Genomic DNA, 24,695 nt, shown 5'->3' on the forward strand with positions numbered 1-24,695 from the left:
ATGACAATGTCTAAGATGAAAAAATCTACTAGATGGCATTGTAGCAGATTAGATATTGCAGATGAAAAAAAATATTGAACTGAAGGCATAGCAAGGGAAACTATCCAAACTGAAACACACAGAATACAAAAGAACAAAAACATTAAAGAGCATCAGTAACATGTGGGACAATGTCAAGCAGCTTAACATGTGCAAATTAGCGTCTCCAAAGGACTCCAATATGGGGAAAAGGGCTGCAAAATTTATTTTAGGGAAATGGGCAGGTCACAGTGGCTTACTCCTGTAAGCCCAGCACTTTGGGAGGGCAAGGTGGGAGAATCACTTGAGGCCAGGAGTTTGAGACCAGCCTGGACAATACAGCAAAATCCCATCTGTACAAAAAAATTTTAAAAAGAAATAATGGCTAAAAACTTTCCAAACTTGATGAAAACTATAGACCTATATATCTGAGAAGCTCAATAAATCCCAAATATAGGAAACATGAAGTTAATTACATCAAGACACATATAATCAAATATTCAAAATTGTCACTAATCTTAAATCTTTTTTTTCTTTTTTTGAGATGGAGTTTCGCTCTTGTTGCCCAGGCTGGAGTGCAATGGCGTGATCTCGGCTCACTGCAACCTCCGTCTCCTGGGTTCAAGCGATTCTCCTGTCTCAGCCTCCCAAGTAGCTGGGGTTACAGGCACCTGCCACCACACCCAGCTAATTTCTGTTATTTTTAGAAGAGATGGAGTTTCGCCATGTTGGCCAGGCTGGTCTCGAACTCCTGACCTTAGGTGATCCACCCGCCTTGGCCTCCCAAAGTGCTGGGATTCCACGCGTGAGCCACCGTGTCCGGCCAACTAATCTTAAATCTTAAAAGTAGCCAGAGGAAAAGAACGTGTACATACGTAAGTACAAAGATAATGATGACATCAGATTTTTCATTAGAAAGAAGCAAGTCAGAAAAAAGCTAATCAGTATCTTTAAAGCAATGTCAATTTAGAATTATATACCTGGTAAAAGTATTTCAAAAACAAAGGTTAAGTAAAGATGTTTTCAGTCAGACAAAAGCTGAAGAATTCATCATCAGCAGATCCACACTGTAAGAAATGTTAAAGGATGTCTTTTAGGTTGAAGAAAAATGACACCAGGCTATGGTGGTGCACACCTATAATCCCAACACTTTGGGAGGCCAAGGTGGGTGGATCACTTGAGTTCAGGAGTTCAAGACCAGCCTGGGCAACATGGCGAAAACCCATCTCTACAAAAATTTAAAAATTAGTCGGGCATGGTAGTGTGCGCCTATAGTTCCAACTACTCAGGAAGTTGAGGTTGGGGAATTGCTTTAGCCCAGGAAGTCGAGGCTACAGTGAGCTGAGATCATGCCACTGTACTCCAGCCTGGGTGACAGAGTGAGAACCTGTCTCAAAAAAAAAAAAAAAAAAAAAAGTACTCTTAGCAATTTTGAACTATACATTATTATTAATTTAGGGATTATAGGTGTGAGCCACTGCACCCAGCCAAGAGTAAATTTTAAATGCTCTCACTACAAAAAACAGTAAGTATGTAAGGTCATGGATATGTTAATTAGCTTGATTTAATCATTCCACAGTGATTAAACACACACATCACAACATCACATTGGGCTGGGATGGTGCCTCACGCCTGTAATCCCAGCACTTTGGGAGGCCGAGGCTGGCGGATCACTTGAGGTCAGAAGTTCGTGATCAGCCTGGACAACATGGTGAAACCCAGTCTCTACTTAAAAAAAAAAGGCCGGGCGCAGTGGCTCACGTGAGCCTGTAATCCCAGCACTTTGGGAGGCTGAGGCGGGCAGATCATGAGGTCAGGAGTTTGAGACCACCCTGGCCAACATGGCAAAACCCCATCTCTACTAAAAATACAAAAATTTGCCGGACACAGAGGCAGGCGCCTGTAATCCCAGCTACTGGGGAGGCTGAGGCAGGAGAATCGCTTGAACCCGGGAGGTGGAGGTTGCAGCGAGCTGAGATCACACCACTGCACTCTAGCCTGGGCAACAGAGCAAGACTCCGTCTCAAAAAAAAAAAAAAATTACATTGTACTCCACATACACAATTATTATTTTTATTATTTAAAAAAATTTAAAAATCACAGGAAATGTAAATGATCCAAATACCCCAAATAAAAAACAGGTATTTTCAAACTAGATGAAAAAGCAGGATGCAAGGTATATGCTATCTACAAGAAATACATTTTAAATATAAAGACAAATATAGGTTAAAAGTAAAAGGATAAAACAAGAAATACTATGCTAACACTAGTCAAAAGAAAGTACAAATGGCTATATCAGTATCAAAGCAGACTTCAAAGTAGAGGATATTAGCAAGGGTAAAGAAAGTCATTTGGTAATGGTAAAAGAGTCCATTAAACAGGAGGACATAATTCTAAATGTTTATACATCTAATAATACAGTTTCAAAATACATGAAGAAAAAGCTGATAGAACTGTAAGGAGAAACATACATCTACAATTACAGTCAGAGATTTCAAAACTCCTTTGTCAATAATTGATAGAACAGGTAGGCAGAAAATTAGAAAGGATGTGGTAGAATTGTACAGTATCAACTGTGACACTGTACAATCTAATTATTAATTAGTGTTAATTAATCAAGCTAATTAACAATCAGTGACCTGATTGTCATTTATAGAACACTATACCCAATAAGACAATACACATTCCTCTCAAGTGTACATGGAATATTTACCAAAATAGACCATATCCTTGGCCATTCACAAGTCTCAATAAATTCAGGACTCAAACCAAACAAAGCATATTCTCTGACCATAAATAATTAAATTAGAATAAATATCTCAAATTAAATTATTGAAAAAATTTAATCACAAGGTAACAGAGAAAAATATGGAAGGAAACATATAAAGTTATATTAATATTAATAACTTCATGGAGATAAAAATGACGAAAGGTTGGAGACAGAGCCTTAAGGATGTTAAATACAGTTTTGCACTGTTTCACTAGTTATAACAACATGTATTCCTTTGGAAATTTAAAAAATATATAGGTTTTTTTTTTGAGATGAAGTCTTTTTTGTTTTGTTTTGTTTTTGTTTTCTGAGACAGAGTTTTGCTCTGTTGCCCAGGCTTGGAGTACAGTGGCGTGATCTTGGTTCACTGCAGCCTCTGCCTCCCAGGTTCAAGCAATTCTCCTGCCTCAGCTTTCCGAGTAGCTGGGACAGGCATGGGCCACCACGCCTGGCTAATTTTTGTATTTTCAGTGGAAACGGGGTTTCACCATGTTGGCTAGGCTGGTCTTGAACTCCTGACCGCACGTGATCCACCCACCTCAGCCTCCCAAAGTGCTGGGATTACAGGCATGAGCCACTGCACCCGACCCACAAATATTTAAAATAAATTTCACCTTTCCATTTCAGATGACCTGAGCCAACTTCTGTATCAAATAATCATATTAACCCTGAATAAAACAATCAAATGCTGTAATTTATTTAATAATTCCTCTATTACTGGACATTTAGGTTGTTTTCCATTTTCTACCTTATATAATGAAGGCTACAACAACAGATAGGTCTTCCTTAAATGGCAGTCCTCAGCTTTCCTAAAAATCCATCTCCTCACTGCTTGCATGTGGAAAACAAGCTCCAATTTACATTTTTTAACTCACTAATCTATGCCTCCCATAATCTAATTCCTTGAGAGCAGAGGTCTGCTTTTTTGTGCTCACTTGACAGCATATATACTAAAATTGGAACGGTACAGTGAAGATTAGCATGGCCCCTGTGCAGGGATACATGTAAATTTGCAAAGTGTTCCATTTTTTTTTTTTTTTTTTTTTTGAGACAGAGTTTTGCTCTTGTTGCCCAGGCTGGAGTGCAATGGTGCAATCTCGGCTCACAGCAACCCCCGCCTCCCGGGTTCAAGTGATTCTCCTGCCTCAGCCTCTCGAGTAGCTGGGATTACAGACATGCGCCACCACGCCCAGCTAATTTTGTATTTTTAGTAGAAACGAGACTTCTCCATTTTGGTCAGGCTGGTCTCGAACTCCCGACCTCAGGTGATCTGCCTGTCTCAGCCCCCCAAAGTGCTGGGATTACAGGCGTGAGCCACCACACCTGACCAATATTTTTTTCAAAAATAAAAAATAAAATAAAATGGCTTTTGCCACATAGACACTTTGCCTGTTACAGCAATTAAGCTGATAAAACATTTGATCTTTACCTTTGTCTCAAAATCCTAGAGGGCTTACTTTAATCCATATCCAATATGTTAAGAAATATGTGATTTGTAAGCAGGCTTTTGTTTTTTGTTTTTTTTTCTGAGACCGTCTCACCCTGTTGCCCAGGCTAGAGTGCAATGGTGCAATCTCGGCTCACAGCAACCTCCACCTCCCAGGTTCAAGCGATTCTCATGCCTCAGCCTCCTGAGTAGCTAGGATTATAGGCATGTACCAGCACACCTGGCTAACTTTTGTATTTTTAATAGACATGGGGTTTCACTATGTTGGGCAGGCTGGTCTCAAACTCCTGACCTCAGGTGACCCGCCTGCCTCACCCTCCCAAAGTGCTGGGATTACAGGCATGAGCCACTATGCCCGGCCTTCATAAGCAGTCTTTAAGTAGTAATCATTAACTATCAAACACAGACTCTAAGAACACTTGTAGGTTAATGACTTTTTTTTTTTAAGAGACTGGGTCTCACTCTGTCACCCAGGCTGGAGTGCAGTAGGATGAGCACAGCTCACTGCAGCCCTCAAACTCCTAGGGTCAAGTGATCCTCCTGCCTGAGCCTCCCCACTAGCTGGGACTACAGGTACATGTCACCATGTTCAGCTAATTTTCTTATTTCACTTTTTGTAGAGATGGGGTTGTGCTTCGTTGCCCAGGCTGGTCTCAAACTCCTAGGCTCAAGCAATTCTCTCACCTCATCCTTCCAAAGTGTTGGGATTACAGGCATGAGTCACTGTGTCCAGCCTGATAACATTTTTAAATGAGATCTGGTTTACCAATTATAAAAGTGAAACACAAGGCCAAGTGTGGTGGCTCATGCCTGTAATCCCAGCACTTTGGGAGGCCAAGGCAGGAAGACTGCTTGAGCCCAGGAATTTGAGACCAGCCTGGGCAACATGGCGAGACTGCAAATCTACAAAAATAAATAAACAAATAAGCTGTGCATGGTGGCACATGCCTATAGTCCTAGCTACTCTGGAGGCTAAGGTGAGAAGATTGCTTGAGTCTGGCAGGTCAAGGCTGCAGTGAGCCGTGATTGTGCCACTGCACTGCACAATGGGCAACAGAGTGACAGACTCTGTCTCAAAAATAAATTTAAAAAAGTAAAACATGCTCAGTGTGAAACTTTGTACAATACCAAAAAATATAAAGAAGCATATGCGTATTATATTTTTCCTTTTAATGTGGCAAAAATCTTTATATATAAATATATATATACACACACACACATATATGTGTTGTGGTTTTTTTTTTTCTTTTGAGATGGAGTTTCGCTCTTATTGTCCAGGCTGGAGTGCAATGGCGTGGTCTCAGCTCACTGCAACCTCCGCCTCCCAGATTCAAGCAATTCTCCTGCCTCAGCCTCCCAAGTAGATGGGATTACAGGCACCTGCCACCAAGCGTGGCTAATTTTTGTATTTTCAGTAGAGATGGGGTTTCACCATGTTGGCCAGGCTGTTCATGAACTCCTGACCTCAGGTTATTTGCCCACCTAGGCCTCTCAAAGTATTGGGATTACAGGCATGAGCCACTGCACTGGGCCAATATATATATAGTGGCAAAAATAAAAAAATAAAAAATAAAAAATAAATAAAGTTGTAGGGTTTTTTTTGAGACGGAGTCTTGCTCTGTTGCCCAGGCTGGAGTGCAGTGGTGTGATCTTGGCTCACTGCAATCTCCACCTCCTGGGTTCAAGCAATTCTCCTGCCTCAGCCTCCAGAGTAACTAGGACTACAGGCGCGTGCCACCACACCCAGCTAATTTTTTGTATTTTTAGTAGAGACGGGGTTTCACCGTGTTAGCCAGGATGGTCGTGATCTCCTGACCTCGTGATATATTTTTATAGTCTTTTTAAATTTAATAACATTTATTTTCCAATGTCATTGTTTACAAGTATCATAGCAGCAACTTTCTTTCTTTCTCTCTCTCTCTCTCTTTCTCTCTTTCTTTTTTTGTTCATTCGCCTAGAAATTGTCAAAAATTGCCACTGCTGACCGGGCAGCTCATGCCTATAATCCCAGCACTTTGGGAGGCCGAGGTAGGAGGATTGCTTGAGCTCAGGAGTTTGAGACCATCCTGGGCAACATGGCAAAACCCCATCTCTACAAAAAATACAAAAATTAGCTGGGCATTGTGGTGCACACCTATAGTCCCAACTACTAGGGAGACTGAGTTGGGGGAACTGCTTGAGCTCAGCAGGAGGTCGAGGCTGCAGTGAGCTGTGATCACACCACTGCACTCCAGCCTGGGCAACAAAGTGAGACCCTGTCTCAAAAAAAAGAGAAAGAAAGAAATTGCTATTGCAGACCATATTTCAAGTCATCATGGTGAGGTATTGGGAATAGTTCTCAATTAGCAATGACCGTGCCTTAGATAAGGGGCTATGATACTGCCACTGCAGAGCTGCAACTTTCAATGTGTTACTTCAGACAGAAAATAAATACAGCTTGGAACTTAGCAGGAAGTGCTTATATCTTACCAAAAGTCCTAGAACTTTCTGCTGAATGGATGACTCAGTTGGGAAAGACTGTAAAAAGAAAAAGAAACCTATAATTACCTGAAGAACCAAATATAAAATAAATGCTAAAGTAAATAAATTAATAAATATCAAAACTGTAAGCTAAATTCCCATTCTAACCTCTAGAACCCTCATGAAGAGTTCTAACCCTTGGTTTTCAATAAAGTGTCTACAAGTGGTTGGAGATTCATCTGTGAGGTTCCAAAGTGCACTCAAAGTAAATTTCAATGTAGTGTCCACTGAATTTTGATTGGTTTTCTGCTTCACTATTTGAAGAAGTTGCTGGAAAAAAAAACAACAGAAATAAGTTTTCATTTTTGAACTGTTATTACAATTTGTGGTGATTAATAACCCCAAGTCCATGAGGATTAGTCTCATGGCTTAAAGCATTTCCTGTAAAGGTACTTATAACAAACAGCCCCTTGGACTGAACTTTTCTTCAAGAAAAATGTACAAGATTTTCATAAATACTTCTATATTATTCTGATCATACCTATGATGTAATCACCCATAAATAACATAGGCAAAATGATTAAAACTTCGGTCAACTATCTTACTCATTCAGTCACAGCATATACTTATTTTAGATTCTAGAATTAAAAAGGCAAAGGAAGAGAAGGGCAAATGAAGCTAACATTTATTAAGGATTAGCAAATTATATTCTATATTGTAGTACTGTTATTCCCATTTTTTAGGAGAGAAAATTGAGTCTGAGAAATATTAACTAATTTGTTCATAGTCAATTTAGTCAGAGAAAGTAAGAATAGGAAGACCTAATCTATCCAACTCCAAGTTTTCCTTAAGAAAAAAAAGAAAGGAAAAACTACATACAATAAAAGAATTAGTCTATGTTGACTATAAATAAGATAATAGCCCCTCCCTCCTCAGCCTTCCCTGAGAGCAGATGCTGCAGTACCTCTGTCTTCCTTTTTCTTATTTTTCCCCCTTTCCCCTTCCCTTTTTATTTCCTTTTCCCCTTCCTCCCTTTCAAAAAAACAAGAAGATAATAGCTTTGAAATTCCAGGTGTAAATTAGTTCTATCATAGCTTTACCCTAAAAAATTTATGTTTGAAAAGTAAGTGGTTTTAAAACTACATAAGGCATCCATAATTCAATTTTTAGATTATACTTTTGGAGGCAAAAAAGGAAGCTCTGTTAAAACAGATATAAGAAAACATTAATGAACATAATACTAGTGGCTATACACAATTCAGGAAAAAAAACTGAAGAAACATAAACATGTAGGTATAGTTAGGTATCACTACTATTACTAATTCCTTTTTTTTAATTTTTTTGGGACAGAGTCTTGCTGTTTTGCCCAGGCTGGAGTGAAGTGGCGCAATCTCAGCTCACTGAGACCTCCACCCCCCCGGGGTTCAAGTGATTCTCTGTCTCAGCCTCCCAAGTAGCTGGGATTACAGGCGCATGCCACCACACCTGGCTAATTTTTGTATTTTTAGTAGAGATGGCGTTTCACCATGTTGGCCACACTGGTCTCGAACTCCTGATCTCAGGTAATCCACCCGCCCCGGCCTCCCAAAATGCTAGGATTACAGGCATGAGCCACTGTGCCCAGCCTACTAATTCCTTCTTTAAGCTCGATTTCCTCCCAAAGCATATGAGTAGATTTCCTAAAAAATGTTTAAAGATACCAAAATTACTGAGGTACATATATAGCAATAAGAGGTCATTTTTTAAAACTGTCACCCCTGAAAACAGTAAAATAAACAAAATAAGCATCTTTTTCTACTTATCTAATGTATATTATATTTAGTGTTACGTACTTAGCATATACTACCTCAGTTAATCATTTTTCTTTTTTTTTTTTTTGACATGGAATCTCACTCTATCACTCAGGCTGGAGTGCAGTGACACAATTAGAGTTCACTGTAGACTCGAACTCCCAAGATCAAGCGATCCTCTTGCTTCAACCTCCTGAGTAGCTGAGACCACAGGTGCATGTCACCAAGCCCAGCTAATTTTTTTTTTTTTTATTAGAGCCAGAATCTTGCTATGTTGACCATGCTGGTCTCAAACTCCTGGCTTTAAGTGATCCTCCCACCTCAGCCTCCCAAAGTTCTGGGATTACAAGCATGAGCTTTTCTTTTCATTTAATCTTCATAATAACTGTATTAAGTACTTTTTATCACCCCAAAGAAAATTGTGATTTGCCCAAAATACATGGCTAGTAAGAGACATAACTGAAAATAAATCCAGATATGTCAACTCCAGAATTCCTACCCTTTTCATTATTCCCGAATAGCCTTCTCTCTCTTTATAACATTATTTTTTTCCTTTTTCTTTTTTTTTTTGAGACGGAGTCTCACTCTCTTGCCCAGGCTGGAGTGCAGTGGCCCAGTCTCGGCTCACTGCAACCTCCACCTTCCCGATTCAAGCAATTCTCCTGCCTTAGCCTCTTGAGTGGCTGGGATTACAGATGCGTACCACCACACCTGGCTAATTTTTGTATTTTTCAGTAGAGATGGGGTTTCACCATGTTCGACACCATGAGGCTGGTGTCGAACTCCTGACCTCGTGATCCGCCCACCTCAACCTCCCAAATTACAGGCGTGGGCCACTGTGCCCAGCTATTTTTTTCTTTCTTTCTTTTTTTTTTTTTTTGAGACAGAGTCTCGCTCTGTCGACCAGGCTGGAGTGCAGTGGCATTATCTCGGCTCACTGGAAGCTCCACCTCCTGGGTTCACATCATTCTCCTGCCTCAGCCTCCCGAGTAGCTGGGACTACAGGCGCCCGCCACCACACCCGGCTAATTTTTTGTATTTTTAGTAGAGATGGGGTTTCACTGCGTTAGCCAGGATGGTCTCGATCTCCTGACCTTGTGATCCACCCGCCTCGGCCTCCCAGATTGCTGGCATTACAGGTGTGACCCACCATGCCCGGCCTATTTTTTTCATTCTTATCTCTATTATTATACTTTTTAGATTTTGTTACAACCATATCTACATAGCTATTTTTTTTCTATTGCACTGTTATGGGTAGAATTTATAGATATAACTCAGTGTGAATTATAATTACATAATTATAATTCAGTGTAAATTCCCTAACATCTAGTAAGGTAGCAAGTATCATTCATTTGATATCATGGGTACTTTATACATATTTATCAAATGAATGGTTTACTTTCTCATTACATACATAATTTATGTCATGGAAAAAGGGAGTTTCTTATTTGACTTTTCCATGTAGTATTACTATTCAAACACCTCATGCCAGGATTTTAACAGGCATGTTTAAATATACTTTTTGCCTGTAAGTCTTCCCTAAGACATTGTTTATATCTACTCCCTTTAAAGCTTTTTAAAGTTTTCGTGGTTTACTAGTCTTATTTCCTCAACTGATTGTAACCAAGCAAAATCGTGTATCTGCTTCCCCAAAGCATACAGCACAACCTTATGCCTGTAACAGAGTCTCTACATTTTCTATATAAGTAACAAAAATCACAGAGTTTTAGAATTAGATAGGTGTTTTGTATTTTTGGAGACAGGGTCTTGCTCTGTCACCCAGGCTGGAGTGCAGTGGCGTCATCACGGCTAACTGCAACTTTGACCACTTGGGCTTAAGCAATTCTTCCACCTCAGCCTCTTGCGTAGCTGGGACCACAGACATGTGCTACCATGGCTGGCTAATTTTTAAATTATTTGTATAGATGGGGTCTCATATTGCTCAGGCTGGTCTTGAACTCCTGGGCTCAAGCAACCCTCCTGCCTTGGCCTCCCAAAATGCTGTGATTACAGGCATAACCACTGTGCTTGGCCTTAGATAGGATCTTAATACTTATGTAGACCCCAATGGTTCAAGTAATTTTCCCAAATTCACAAAGTGAGTTTACAAGCTAGATCCTAGGTCATCTGACTCCTAGGTCAGGGCTTTTTCCATTTCTGTTAAGGAGTAAAGCTGCATATATGAAAAGAAATAAATTCACTTCTTTACAAGTAACCAAAAAAAAATTTTTTGTTGTTTGTTTTGAGAACGGGTCTCACTCCATCACCCAGGCTGGAGTGCAGTGACATGATCACGGCTCACTGCAGACTTGACCTCCTGGGCTCAAGTGATCCTCCCACCTCAGCCTCTTGAGTAGCTGGAACCACGGGCATGTGCCACAATGTCCCAACTTTTTTTTTTTTTGGTAGAGAAGGAGTCCCATTAGATTGCCCAGACTGTTCTTGAACTCCTGGCCTCAAGTGATCCCCTCCTGCCTTGGCCTCCCAAAGTGCTGGGATTACAGGTGTGGGTCACCACATGTCTAGCCACAAAAAATTTTTATTAAAATATAAAATGTTGGCCGGGCACGGTGGCTCACGCCTGTAATCCCAGCACTTTGGGAGGCCGAGGCGGGTGGATCACAAGGTCAGGAGATTGAGACCATCCTGGCTAACATGGTGAAACCCCGACTCTACTAAAAATACAAAAAAATTAGCCGGGCATGGTGGCGGGCACCTGTAGTCCCAGCTACTCGGGAGGCTGAGGCAGGAGAATGGCGTGAACCCGGGAAGCGGAGCTTTCAGTGAGCCAAGATCGTACCACTGCACTCCCAGCCTGGGCGACAGTGCGAGACTCTTATATATTATATATATTTTTATATATTATATATATATTTATATATTATATATTATATATAATATATAAATATATATTTATATGTATTATATATAATATATAAATATATATTTATATGTATTATATATAATATATAAATATATATTTATATGTATTATATATAATATATAAATATATATTATATATTATATGTATATATTTATATATTTTATATATAATATAAATATATATATTTATATTATATTTTATATATAATATATTTTATATATAATATAAATATTTTATATATAATATATAAATATATAATATATAAATTTATATATATTAATATATTATATATAAATTTATATATAATATATTTATATATTATATATATTTATATATAATATATAAATATATATAATATATAATATATAAAAATATATAAATTTATATATAATATATTTATATAAAAATATCATATATATTATATATAAATATTATATATAATATATAATATAATATATATTATATAATTATATATTTATATAATTATATAATTATATATTATATATTATATATAATTATATATATATTAAAAATGTCAGAAAATATACAATACTGCCTGAAAACAATAAACATGAATATCTAGTGGCCTGAATGGAGGAGATTATAGACTTACCCTGACAATGAAGAGCTCAGTACCAAGCTGTGCAGTTTGTTCTGTAGAAAGCTGCAAGCAAGTAAAAAACAAATTCAATGTCCAAGAACTCATTAATGTGAGTTTAATATCATTCACTGTACCTCACTCCAAAGGTGAGACTAAAATCTCTGATCAACTTGGAATTCTGCTGTGTATCGGTTTTTGGGAGGCCTGCCTCGGCCTCCCAAAGTGCTGGGATTACGGGTGTGAATCACTGTGCCCAGCCAAATTCTGCAATATCGAATGTAGCTTGAATAAGCAGGCTGGCAGAGAGATTTACTAATGTTTCTGGCACACAGATTTTGGGGGGAAACAGTAAATGTAGTGAGAAACAGCTGCCTACAGAAAATTATTCAGCAAGAGTTCAGGTACCTTGGCAGCCAGGATGGAAATGATAGCAACTGCCATCCTTTGCATGTTTTGATCCTCATGGTTGCAGAGCCACTGCATGACAAGCTTGGCTGCTTCAAACCTGAAAACACAAAAAGGGTTTCATGAATTAATCGTGGAGGCCCAGGCACAATTTCAGAGTTCCAGCTAGGAACTGATGCTACAACTTAAATATGTGAAAAGGCAAGGGAAAATTCCTCTTAACTGGTAGAGAGTAACAATTACACTTAGTGTTTTAGAGATGATGCCATAATATTAATTCTGACAACATTTCATAAAGAAAGAAGGGTTTGGAAAATATGATTCCAACTATTTGGCATTTCATCTTCTAGAATTATAACATATTTCTATTCTGTATTTCTAAATTATAGTGATTTCCATATTATAGTTGTAATTTAAGTATTTTTTGGGTTCCTCATAGCACCTAACACAACAGAAACATTCATTCGTTCATTCACAAACATATATTAAACTCCTGCTTTGTGCCAGATATTGTTCTTAGTGCTGGAGATAGAATAGTGAACAAAACAGAAAAATGTCCCTACTTTCATAGAGCTTACACTCTAGTGAGGAAGACAGGTAATAAATCAGATAAATACGTAAAATATATAGTATGATTAGGTACTGACCATATGCTACGGAAAAAAATAAAGCAGGAAAAGAGGATATGAAATGTTGAAATTTTATGTAGGGTAGCTACGGAAGGCCTCATTGAAACTTTTGAGGAAGTAAGAAAGAACCATATGGGCATTTAGGGGACAAGCATTCCAGGCAGAGGGGAGGAGAAATACAACAGCCCTGAAGTGGGTATGGGCATAGAAATGTCAACAAATAGCATGGAGGTCAGTGAGGCCAGAGCAGAGAGAACAAGGGAAGAGTTCTGACAGATAAAGTGAGAGGTAACAGAGGCACCAGATCACATGGAGTCTAGTTATTAGTCCATTCTTGCATTGCTATAAATAACTACCTGAGACCGGGTAATTTATAAAGAAAAAAGGTTTAATTGGCTCATGGTTCCACAGGCTGTAAGGAAGCACCCCTGGGAAGGCCTCAGGAAACTTGCAATCATGGTGGAAGGCGAGACTGGCACATCCTACATGGGTGAAGGAGATGGAAGGGCAAAGCCGGAGGTGCTATACACTTTTAAACGACCAGATCTCGGGAGAACTCTATCACAAGACAGCACTCGGGGGATGGTGCTAAACCATTAGAAAACACCCCCATGATCCAATCACCTCCCACCAGGCCCCACCTCCAGCACTGGTGATTACAATTTAACATGAGATTTGGGTGGCGTCACAGGGCCAAACCATATCATTAAGGAACTAGCTTTTACTCTGAATGAGAGGGAAAGCCACAGAAGGCTTCTGAGCAGGAATATGACATGAGCAGGACTACTCGATCATCTGTGTTTAGAATAAACTCCAGGAGGGCAAGGACAGAAGCAGGAGAGCAGTTCTGAGGCTACTGCAGTAATTCAGGAGAGAAATCACTTTTAGTCTACTCCAAGTGATAGAAATGGAAGTGAAGAGAAATGGATGAATTCTGGATAAATTTTGAAGATAGAGCTGGATTTGCCAAAGAACTCAATGTGGGATACAAGGAGAAAAATCAAGATGAGGTCAAGGAATACATCTGATTATCTTACCCACAGTTTCATCCTTAAGACTCAGATCAAATATCACTGCCTTTGAGGTGGTTTCTTTGACACATTGATCACTGCCTTCTTAGCTCCTTAGTACTTTAGGTATAGCTGTCAGAGATCCACAGTCATCTGCACACTCACTTGAATCCCCATTTGGCCTGTGAGCTCCTTGAGGGCGGGGACTATATATCCTATTTAGCCCTTTATGCCACGCACGCACTCAATACAGTGATCGAAACATAAATAATGTTTAATATATGTTGACTGAATGATTATCTTCAGGTAGATTACTACTGTACAACTTCTCTTAAATTTACTATTACCTTCTTTCTGTTTCCAAGGCCATTTCTGATTAGGCCCACTACTTGCATTCTTCTACGATATATTCCTAATTGGCTTCCCTGTCTCCACTAGTTTCCAATCAATGTGTGCCTGCACATTAGAAATAAACCTCTGGCCAGGAGCAGTGGCTCACGCCTGTAATTCCAGCACTTTGGGAGGCCGAGGTGGGCGGATCACAAGGTCAAGAGATAGAGACCATCCTGGCAAACATGGTGAAACCTCGTCTACTAAAAATACAAAAAATTAGCTGGGTGTGGTGGTGCGCGCCTATAGTCTCAGCTACTCGGGAGGCCAAGGCAGGAGAATCACTTGAACCCGGGAGGCAGAGGCTGCAGTGAGCCGAGATCACGCCACTGCACTCCAGCCTGGCGACAGAGTGAGACTCCATCTCAAAAAACAAAGAAGAAAGAAGGAAAGGAAAGGAAGGGAAAGGAAGAAAACAAAGAAAACAAAGAAAACAAAGGAAGGAAGGAAGGAAGGAAGGAAGGAAGGAAGGAAGGAAGGAAGGAAGGAAAGAAAGAAAGAAAGAAAGAAAGAAAGAAAGAAAGAAAGAAAGAAAGAAAGAAAGAAAAGAAAAGAAAGAAAGAAAACCTGTCCAAGGACTTAGGTATGATGTCACTCCCATACTCAAAGCATTCTAGGACTTTAGCGTGGGGCCATATCAAGCTTCTTCCTGCCTACCCTATGCTTTCTGCAAAGCAGATTGTTCATTAGTCTTCACACATGCCCACAAGTATGAGGTAACACAGGCTAGTGGTAAAGTGTAGAGATTCTCAAGTCAGTTCTGGGTTTGAATTCTAGTTCTACTTAATGTTAATGATAACAATAAAATAAATTATTTTATCGTGAGGCAATGCAGTCAAGTTGTTAAGAACATCATACACTTTGGAGTCAGCTTGGATTCCAATATCACCTCCACCACTTATTAACTTTTTGTTTGTTTTTGAGACGGAGTTTCACTCTTGTTGCCCAAGCTGGGGTGCAGTGGCACAATCTTGGCTCCCTCAACCTCTGCCTCCAGGATTCTCCTGCCTCAGCCTCCTAAGTAGCTAGGAGCCGCCACCACACCTGGCTAATTTTTTGTATTTTTAGTAGAGACAGCGTTTCACCATGTTGGCCAGGCTGCTCTAGAACTCCTGACCTCAAGTGATCCACTTGTCTTGGCCTCCCAAAGTGCTGGGATTACATTCTCCATGAGCCACTGCGCCTGGCCTAACTTTGGGACTCTGACCAAATTCCTTAACCTCGCTGAACTTCAACATTCTTATCTGTAAAATAGTAACAAAAACTTATTCCAGGCTGGATGTGCTGGCTCACACGTGTAATCCCAGCACTTTGGGAGGCCAAGGCAGGCAGATCACCTGAGGTCAGGAGTTTGAGACCAGCCTGGCCAACATGGTGAAACCCCGCCTCTACTAAAAATACAAAATTAGCCTTGCGTAGCGGCGCACATCTGTAGTCACAGCTACTCAGAAGACTGAGGCAGGAGAATTGCTTGAACCTGGGAAGCAGAGGTTGCAGTGAGCCGAGATCTTGCTATTGCACTCTAGCCTGGGCAACAAGAGCGAAACTCTGTCTCAATAAATAAATAAATAAATAAAATAAAAACCTATTCCATAGGGTTGTCATGAGGATTAAATGATATCACATAGAAGCTTAAGACTTAGTACAGAATTTGGCACAAAATAAGTTCTTTATAAAAGTTAATTTTTACTAATATAATTGACTTTCTCTGTGCCTTTATTCATGCAGTTTCAACAACATAAAACAATTCAAACAGCTCTCATCTTCAAAACAACATAGCATGGATGAAAAAATGGAGGCCCTGGAGTCAGACTGAATTTAAATCTAGACTCTGCTACTTACTATCTTATTACCTTGGGCAAGTTACTAATCCTTCCTGTGTCTCTATTTCCTCATCTGTAAAATGAAGATCATAAGAGTAATAATTTCACAGGATTGTTCTGAGGACTGAATAAGCTTACATAAAACACTTTAGCACAATGCCTGCCTGGCAGTAGTAAGTGCTTCATACATGCTAGTTTTTACCGTTTTTATCTCAAGTGCCATAACTAACAGGAAATCCTTAATGATCATCAGTCAGACAGAATCTTTCCTTCCTTGTGTGGGGGCACAATGCATTTCATTAACACCTCTTCTATGAAAAATTCTGTCTCATGTAATATTCATTCATTCATTCATTCATTCATCCATCAATCAATCCACTAAATATCCACCCAAGCACTAGAGACAAAGAGATGAATCAGTCATAGCCTCTGACCACAAAGAAGGTCAATTCTAGCAGAGTGCATTGGCTAGATGAGAGGAAAGCAAACTACATAGCCTGTGGATCTGGCTGCCTGTTTTGTAAAGTTCTGTTGGAACACAGCCATATCCGTTTGCTTACATATTACCTATGGCTGCTTTTGAGGGACAATGGCAGAGTTAAATAGCTGCAACTGAGACTCTATAGCCCATAGGCCTAGAGTATTTCTAATCTAGCCCTTTAAGAAAATATTAAGGAGTAGAATATAATCTTTAGGAGAGTGACTATGTCTTTCCTACCTTAGACTTTGTTACGATGATGAGCACAGAGGTTCAATATTTCCAAAATAAAATTAGCAATCTACATGAGATATACGTAGTTATATTTTTATCCAAATTGTTTATTTCAAATAAAAAATGGAACCTCTTTCCTTAGCCATGCCAGATAAGTGTACTCTGTTACTCAAATAAAAGTAAATCACAGTAAAATTGCTGCTTGAAGGCCAGGCGCAGTGGCTCATGCCTGTAATTCCAGCAATTTGGGAGGCCGAGGTGGGTGGATTACCTGAGGTCAGGAGTTCGAGACCAGCCTGGCCAACATGGTGAAACCCCATCTCTACTAAAAATACAAAAATTAGCCGGGTATGATGGCACATGCCTGTAATCCCAGCTATTTGGGAGGCTAAAGCAGGAGAATTGCTTGAACCCAGGTAGTGGAGGTTGCAGTGAGCCGAGATCATGCCATTGCACTCCAGCCTGGGCAACAAGAGTGAAATTCCATCTCAAAAAAAAAATAAAATAAAATAAAAAATTGCTGCTGGAGAAACATACTTTTCATTAAATAATGAAGTATAAGTTTCCTTTTCAAAATGCCATTGTTAAAAAATTATATTTTAAGACTGGGCATGGTGGCTCACACCTGTAATCCCAGCACTTTGGGAGGCTGAGGCGGGTGGATTACTTGAGGTCAGGAGTTTGAGACCTGCATGGCCAACATGGTGAAACCTTGTCTGTACCAAAAAATACAAAAATTAGCCCAGCGTGGTGGCACATGCCTGTAATCCCAGCTACTCAGTTAGCTCAGGTAGGAGAATCACTTAAACCCAGGAGGAGGAGGTTGCAGTGAGCTGAGATTGCACCACTGCACTCCAGCCTGGGTGACAGAGTGAGACCCTTTCTCAAAAAAAAGAAAAAGAAAAATTATATCTTAAAATAGTAAAATAAAAAAAAAAATTTAAGCTCCAAAATTACATCTTAGAAAACAAAGGACCCCTTTATATTTAATGGAATCTAGTTATATGGCCTCCCTTAACCTCTCCTCAAAAAGTTTCTTCCATAATTCAATACCAAATAATGATAATAATAACAGACATGTTACAAAAAAAAAAAAAAGAACACTGGACCTAGAATTAAAAGACCTATGTCTTTTTTTTTTTTTTTTGAGACAGTCTTGCCCTGTCACCCAGGCTGGAGTGCAATGGCGCGATCTTGGCTCACTGCAACCGCCGCCTCCGTTCAAACGATTCTCCTGCCTCAGTCTCCCGAGTAGCTGGGATTACAGGCGCGCGCCACCACACCTGGCTAATTTTTTGTATCTTTAGTAGAGACAGGGTTTCACCAGGCTGGTCTTGAACTCCTGACATGGGGATCCTCCCGCTTTGGCCTCCTAAAGCGCTGGGATTATAGGCATGAGCCACTGTGCCTGGCCAAACCTGCATCTTACTAACCTTGCAGTTATTAGACACAAAGCCATAGTCAAGACAATGAATCTCTATATATGCCTTAGTTTTTTTATCTTTTGAATGGGGATAATAATGTTCATAGCTTACAATATCATGTGGATATCTTGAAAACTATAACCAACATAAATTCCTAAGCAAAGGACTAAGAAAACATGGGTCAATTTGCTATCATGAATGTCAAAGCCACTAAATTAAAGAAAGTAGATTTAGCATTCTATAAAATAACCCACAATTCTATCTATTCAATTAATCTTATAAAAGGGATATCCTAAATGGTAAGAAATGACCCAAGACAGATTTCTAACATTCTGTTTTGCCCCACTTTAAGTTCTAGAGCTATCACTTGCCTGTTAAATGGAACATCTTGAAGGATCCGGTCACTGCAAAGTGAAAGGAGGCAATTCTTCTGTAGCTAAAGAATCAAAGGAAGAAAAAAATCCTAAATAAAATATCACTTTGTTATATTTTAACCATGGTAGCTTCCATAAAAAAAAAAAAAAGAAGAAGACTGATGAAACACCAGTTATTTCTTACAATCTTTATCTGCCCCCCTAGTATTGAAAGGCTGAGTTCCAGGAGACCCATACAAGTTTACTTGTACCTTTTTTTTATTTTCCATTAGATGAGAAATAGGGCAATAAATAGGATAATTACAGCTAATCTCCTTTCTGGTGGCCTATGAAGTAACCTTGTCTTCTGTATTTTTTGAGATAGAGAGCATGACAAAAACAGTGGCTGAAAGTTTTACCTGTTGACATAGCATCAAATATAGACGAGCCTGCTTGGAAGACTCTAACATAGAGTACACGGTGGGTAGTGTTCTACACACTGGCCTCTAAAGAGTGACTGACAGACTTGGCTCTATCTTTTAAATAAAGTTTAGACCAGCACAATTAAACAGAAGTAAATGAAAATATGAATAATTAATTGACACAGTCAAGGTGCACCATCATATTAGAAAGGTGATTCAAGTTATTCCTGTGAAGCAAAATAAGAAAATAAGTGTGGGCTTAAAAAAAAGTCACAGTGTATATACTACTAAAATTTTTTTATTTGGACAAATGGCTTTAATATTTTTTAAAGGTTTTTGTGTACGATTGGAAGATTTCTTATCTAAAAAGACTTAATATAGGGAATTCAATCATAGAAGGCAAAAGTCAGTTAATGGGATATATACAGCTAGTCAAGAAATAGAAAAACAGATATAAAATGAACACCCTATTTGCTTCATGGAAGATGCAGAAAGATTACATAATAGAAGAAATGGCAGAGAAAAGGCAAAGTGGTAGTAAATCCCAGGTGAATGATATGGAATGGGTTAGGTACAAGTGTAATTAATTAAGAGGGTTTCTCAGGAAGTTTTATATTCATCACAGATGGTCAAGGTGCTAGGACAGACACTGCTTGAGGATCCATTTAAATCTGAATCACAATCTGGCAGATTGATTAGTGGCATAACTTTCCTCCTTCACCATTTTTCTCCTCCCAAATAAACACGATAATTTGTACAGGATCCATAGAAGTAAGAAAGGCAATAATGCTATTCTAATTACCTCCGCTTAGAAAGCCCATCCCTCCTGTTCCTTTAGCTGGAAAACTCCTAATTTTCCTTCACAATTCAACTCAGGGCAGAGATATTACCTCATTGAGGAAGACTTCTTAGTTTTTGTTTGTTTGTTTGTTTTTGAGACAGGGTCTCGCTCTGTCACCCAGGCTGGAATGCAGCGGCACAATCATAGCTCACTGCAGCCTCAAACTCCTGGCACTCAAGTGATCCTCCTGCTTCAGCCTCCCAAAGTGCTGGGATTAAAGGCAAGCCACAGTGCACAGCCTCTAATTTTCAAATTGTCCTAAGTGTTCCTCCTGGGCTCCCAACAGCACTTGTTTCTCTTAGTACTTGCTACACCATGCTACATTATGTGTTTCTGTATCTGAATGCTTAGAACTTGGCACAGGTGCACATAGTCTGACTTCAACAAAGAGCTGCTAAGCTTAACTGAACTAATGGCTAACTTAACAACAGAAGATAAATTTCACTGAATCTATGCCTTACTGCATTTGAAAAGCACCACAGGTAGAAATGGAAAAGAGAAAGACTTTTGCTGTAGTCTTCAATTTCCGCCCAGCTAGAGTTTTGATTTTGGGGGCTACAGTCTGAACTATGCAAGTATTTAGGAATTTTCTTTAAATTTTTTTTTTAAGGAATTCAATGTGGAATCAAACTTTCCTATGCTGGCATTCATCAAATCTGGCCCTAACCTGGATATCACTGGCCTCATCCTACACTGCCGTTCCTACACTCCAGTCACATGCAACCTGCCCTTCCTGGAATGCCTGCACATTCACATATATATTTACAAAATATATGTAGGCATAGGTCCACTGTTTTTCTGCTTTTCTCCATGGGAAATCTTATTCATTTTTTAAGATGTGAGTCAATGTCACTTCCCCTTTGAAATCCTGCCTGGTACCTTTGTCCATACACCAATCCAGCCAGCAGAATTAATCATTCTCAACTTTCCGTAGCACTTAGTTAAAATAGCTAAAAAAATTTCATAATAGTTTACAGTATTTGCATTTCCAACTAATAGGTGAATTCCCAGGGTTTTTTTTTTAATTGAGTTGTTTTTAAATGTTTTTACTAAATAAGAAATACAGAAAAATATTTACAAAATATATGTAGGCATAAGGCAGTGCTTCTCAAACTTTAATGTGTATACAAATCACTTGGAGTCTTGATATAGATGATTCTGTAAGTCTGTTATCTTGAGATTCTGCCTTACTAACAAGCTTGCAGGGGATGCCAGCGCAGCTGGTTAGCAGAACACACTTTGAGTAGCAAAAGTGTAAGGAATAATAATACAGTGAATACTACTGCTGTGTAGGTGTACCTACCACTCAGTTTCAGAAAAAGAATCTATTACCAATAGTACTATTAGCAAGCCCCATTTGGCCCCCTCTTTTCCCTCTCATTTCCCCTCAGAGGAACTACTAGCCTAAATTTTGTGTTTAACAGTCCCTTGCTTTTTATCAAAACATGTATTTATATTCCTAAACAATGTGCCATATAGTTTTGCAAGTTTCTGAACTGTAAGTAAATTGAATCACATGTATGTACTCTTCTGCATTTTTTAAAATACCCAACTTGTAATTGAGATTGATCAAGGTTGTCATCTGGAATTGTAATTCATTCATCATTCACTGCTTCTAAGTATTCCGATGTGTGACTAAACACAGGCTGATGGACATTTGGTGTTTGGTGTTTCCAATTTGTTATCATTATACACAGTTACACAGTGCTACTGTGAACACTTTTTTTTTTTTGAGACAGAGTTTCGCTCTTGTTGCCCAAGCTGGAGTTCAATGGTGCAATCTTGGCTCACTGCAACCTCCCCCTCCCGGGTTCAAGCGATTCTCCTGCCTCAGCCTCCCGAGTAGCTGGGATTATAAGCATGCGCCACCACGCCCGGCTAATATTGTATTTTTAGTAGGGATGGGGTTTCTCCATGTTGGTCAGGCTGGTCTCAAACTCCTGACCTCATGTGATATGCCTGCCTTGGCCTCCCAAAGTGCTGGGATTACAGGCGTGAGCCACAACGCCCGGCTCGAACATTCTTGTTTGTTTGTTTTGAGACAAGGTCTTGCTCTGTTGCACAGGCTGGAGTACAGTGGCTTGATCATAGTTCATGGCAGCCTTGAGTGCCTGGCTCTAACAATTCCTCAACATATGGATTTAAATGCTTTTAGGCATGTACTCTTTAGGCTCCTGAGTAGTTGGGACCACAGATGGTGTGCCACCATGCCAGGTTAATTTTTTTATTAACTGTAGAGATAGGGCCTCACTATGTTGCCCAGGTTGGTCTTGAACTCCTGGGCTCAAGTGATCCTCCTATTTCGGCCTCCCAAAGTCCAGGGATTACAGGCGTGAGCACCGTGCCTGGCCTACTGTGAACATTGTTTTTAAAAATATATAACGACTTTATTGAGATACAGTTCATGTACCATACGATTCACCTACTTAAAGTGTACAATTTGATGGATTTTAGTAGAGTCACAGAGTTGTGCAACCATCGCAATTTCATCATCCCAAACATTTCCATCACTCCAGAAGGAAACTCTATAACCATTACAGTGACTTCCCATTTCCCCCACCCCATTTCCTAACCTTATTTATTTTATATGCATCCTTTCTCATTTTTCCCTGATCAACTTTGCCAATGAGTTTTCAATACTATTAAATATGTTTGAAGAACCAATTCTTGGAATTATTGATCCTCTCTAAAATAATGGTATGTTTTTTATTTTATTAATTTTTACTTTCATCTTTGTTATTCCTTCCTTCTACTTTCTTTGGGCTTATTCTTTTGTTGTTTCTCTAACATAGGCAGACTTATTTATAGCTCCCTTTTTGTAAGAATGTATCTCTGGGGAGGAAGTCATAGTTTATGCTAGGAGTCTTCTGTCTGACGGGCTTCCAGAGGCCATGAAAATCAAAGCCTAAATTTCATCTAGTTTGGCAACTGCCCTCAATGAGGGAACCTGGCTTCAATGATCTACTCACCAATGTGGTTTGCCATTTTTACTTGGTTTTGAGCCTCTGAGTATTTTTTACTAACTTGCCAACTCAATGGTCAATTTCAAATGACCTAAAAAAAAGTTAAGGGCCGGGTGAGGTGGCTGTAATCCCAGCATTTTCAGAAGTTAAGGTGGGCAGATCACAAAGACAAGAGATGGAGACTATCCTCACCAACATGTTGAAACCTTGTCTCTACTAAGAATACAAAAATTAGTTGGGTGTGGTGGTGCGCGCCTGTAATCCCAGCTACTTGGGAGGCTGAGGCAGGAGAATCACTTGAACCCGGGAAGTGGAGGTTGCAGTGAGTTGAGATCGCGCCACTGCACTCTGGCCTGGCAACAGAGCAAGACTCTGTTTAAAAAACAAAAAAATTAAGCAACATTTTTAGTATTCATCCTGAGTATAAGACAGGTTACACCTTCTACCATACTGCTAGAAATGGAAAAGACATGTCTTAATCATTTAGGTATCCCAGCATTTGATAGTGCCTAGCCCAGAACAGATCCTCTGTGCCTATCTGCTGAAATGATCACAAACTCAAGATCTAGGAGGAAGATGAGTTTTGTATGGCTTGTATTATGTCCCCCAACATATGGATTTAGGTGCTTTTAGGCATGGAATATACTCCTTTGGTGTCCACTTCTCTCTTTTCTTACACTCAGTCATACCACAGCCTCCAAAGGCATTTGAATTTCCAGCCTTGGTCTATTAAACTGAACTGTAGGAGATGAGTAGAAGACACTACAAGGACTATTTGAAAAGGAATTCACATAAGCTTACCTGCTGGTGATTGGGAAAATGTTCCATGGCTTTGAGCAGCAAATGGGTCACATCAGCCAGGAGTCGGACAGGCATTCCTGCAGCAAGATCCTGCTTGGTTAAGTTAAATACACAGGCGCTTGCAGCCAGTTGCACTGGCAAATTCATAGGGTGGTTTCTCATCCCAGTAACCACAAGCTGGAAAAAAAAAATTAGTCCTCTTAATTCACCTTATAAATAAAAGCCCTCTTCATAGAGCAGAATTATTTTGTTGGTCTATAGTAATTTCAAAGATGTCATAAGTTTCTTTTTCATCCTCATGTGCAAAGAGCCTAGGATATAGCAGTTACTCACAAATAGTTCCAGTCTACCTCACCAAGGCAGGTATTCAGCTATTCATATCTAGGGGTTTTCTGTAAAGCTAATGAATCTTTTTCACACAGGTCACTCATCTTTGTATTTCCAAGACCTACTTATGGTGCCTGTTATATGGAAGGCAGTGAATAAATTCTCACTGACTTGAATAGAGCACACTCCGCTCTCAAATTTCAATCTTCAGTTCCTTGAGAACACTGCTGAGGTTAAAGTGCAATAAAATCCATTCACTTCCCCTGGCCTAGACAACTATTTCTCACTTTTTCCTCTGCCCTCAAATCCCCAACGAATCCTTCCCATTCTTCACTATCAGCTGAAGATCTTGCTTTCAACTACACTAAGAAAACTGCCAGCCTGGGCAACATGGTGAAACCCCATCTGTATAAAACAATACAAAAATTCACTGGGGGCCAGGCATGGTGGCTCATGCCTGTAATCCCAGCACTCTGGGAGGCCAAGGCAGGTGGATCACTTGAGGTCAGGAGTTTGAGACCAGCCTGGCCAACATGGTGAAACCCCATCTCTACTAAAAATACAGAAAGTAGCTGGGCATGGTGGCACGTGCCTGTAATCCCAGCTACTCGGGAGGCTCAAGCAG

The 24,695-nt window shown here is 39.6% G+C and overlaps 1 protein-coding gene and 1 non-coding gene across 2 annotated transcripts in view; one reads left to right on the plus strand and one right to left on the minus strand.

Annotated features, from left to right (window-relative positions):
* ZYG11B (zyg-11 family member B, cell cycle regulator) overlaps positions 1 to 24,695 on the minus strand; it is a 101,775-nt gene that overhangs the window by 18,363 nt on the left and 58,717 nt on the right. Inside the window, exons 5-10 of the mRNA XM_003815029.5 lie at positions 23,744 to 23,920; positions 18,735 to 18,799; positions 12,376 to 12,475; positions 11,983 to 12,033; positions 6,864 to 7,025; positions 6,705 to 6,752 (exon numbers count right to left, since the gene is read on the minus strand). Of these exons, the coding sequence (XP_003815077.2) occupies positions 6,705 to 6,752; positions 6,864 to 7,025; positions 11,983 to 12,033; positions 12,376 to 12,475; positions 18,735 to 18,799; positions 23,744 to 23,920 (603 nt within the window). The remainder of the gene's footprint in view (positions 1 to 6,704; positions 6,753 to 6,863; positions 7,026 to 11,982; positions 12,034 to 12,375; positions 12,476 to 18,734; positions 18,800 to 23,743; positions 23,921 to 24,695) is intronic.
* On the plus strand, positions 3,716 to 3,820 carry LOC112438359 (U6 spliceosomal RNA). Its single transcript, XR_004669269.1, has one exon. It is a non-coding gene; the product is annotated as a U6 spliceosomal RNA (small nuclear RNA).

Source organism: Pan paniscus, chromosome 1, assembly GCF_029289425.2.
Source record: "Pan paniscus chromosome 1, NHGRI_mPanPan1-v2.0_pri, whole genome shotgun sequence".
NCBI classification, from domain to species: Eukaryota; Metazoa; Chordata; class Mammalia; order Primates; family Hominidae; genus Pan; species Pan paniscus.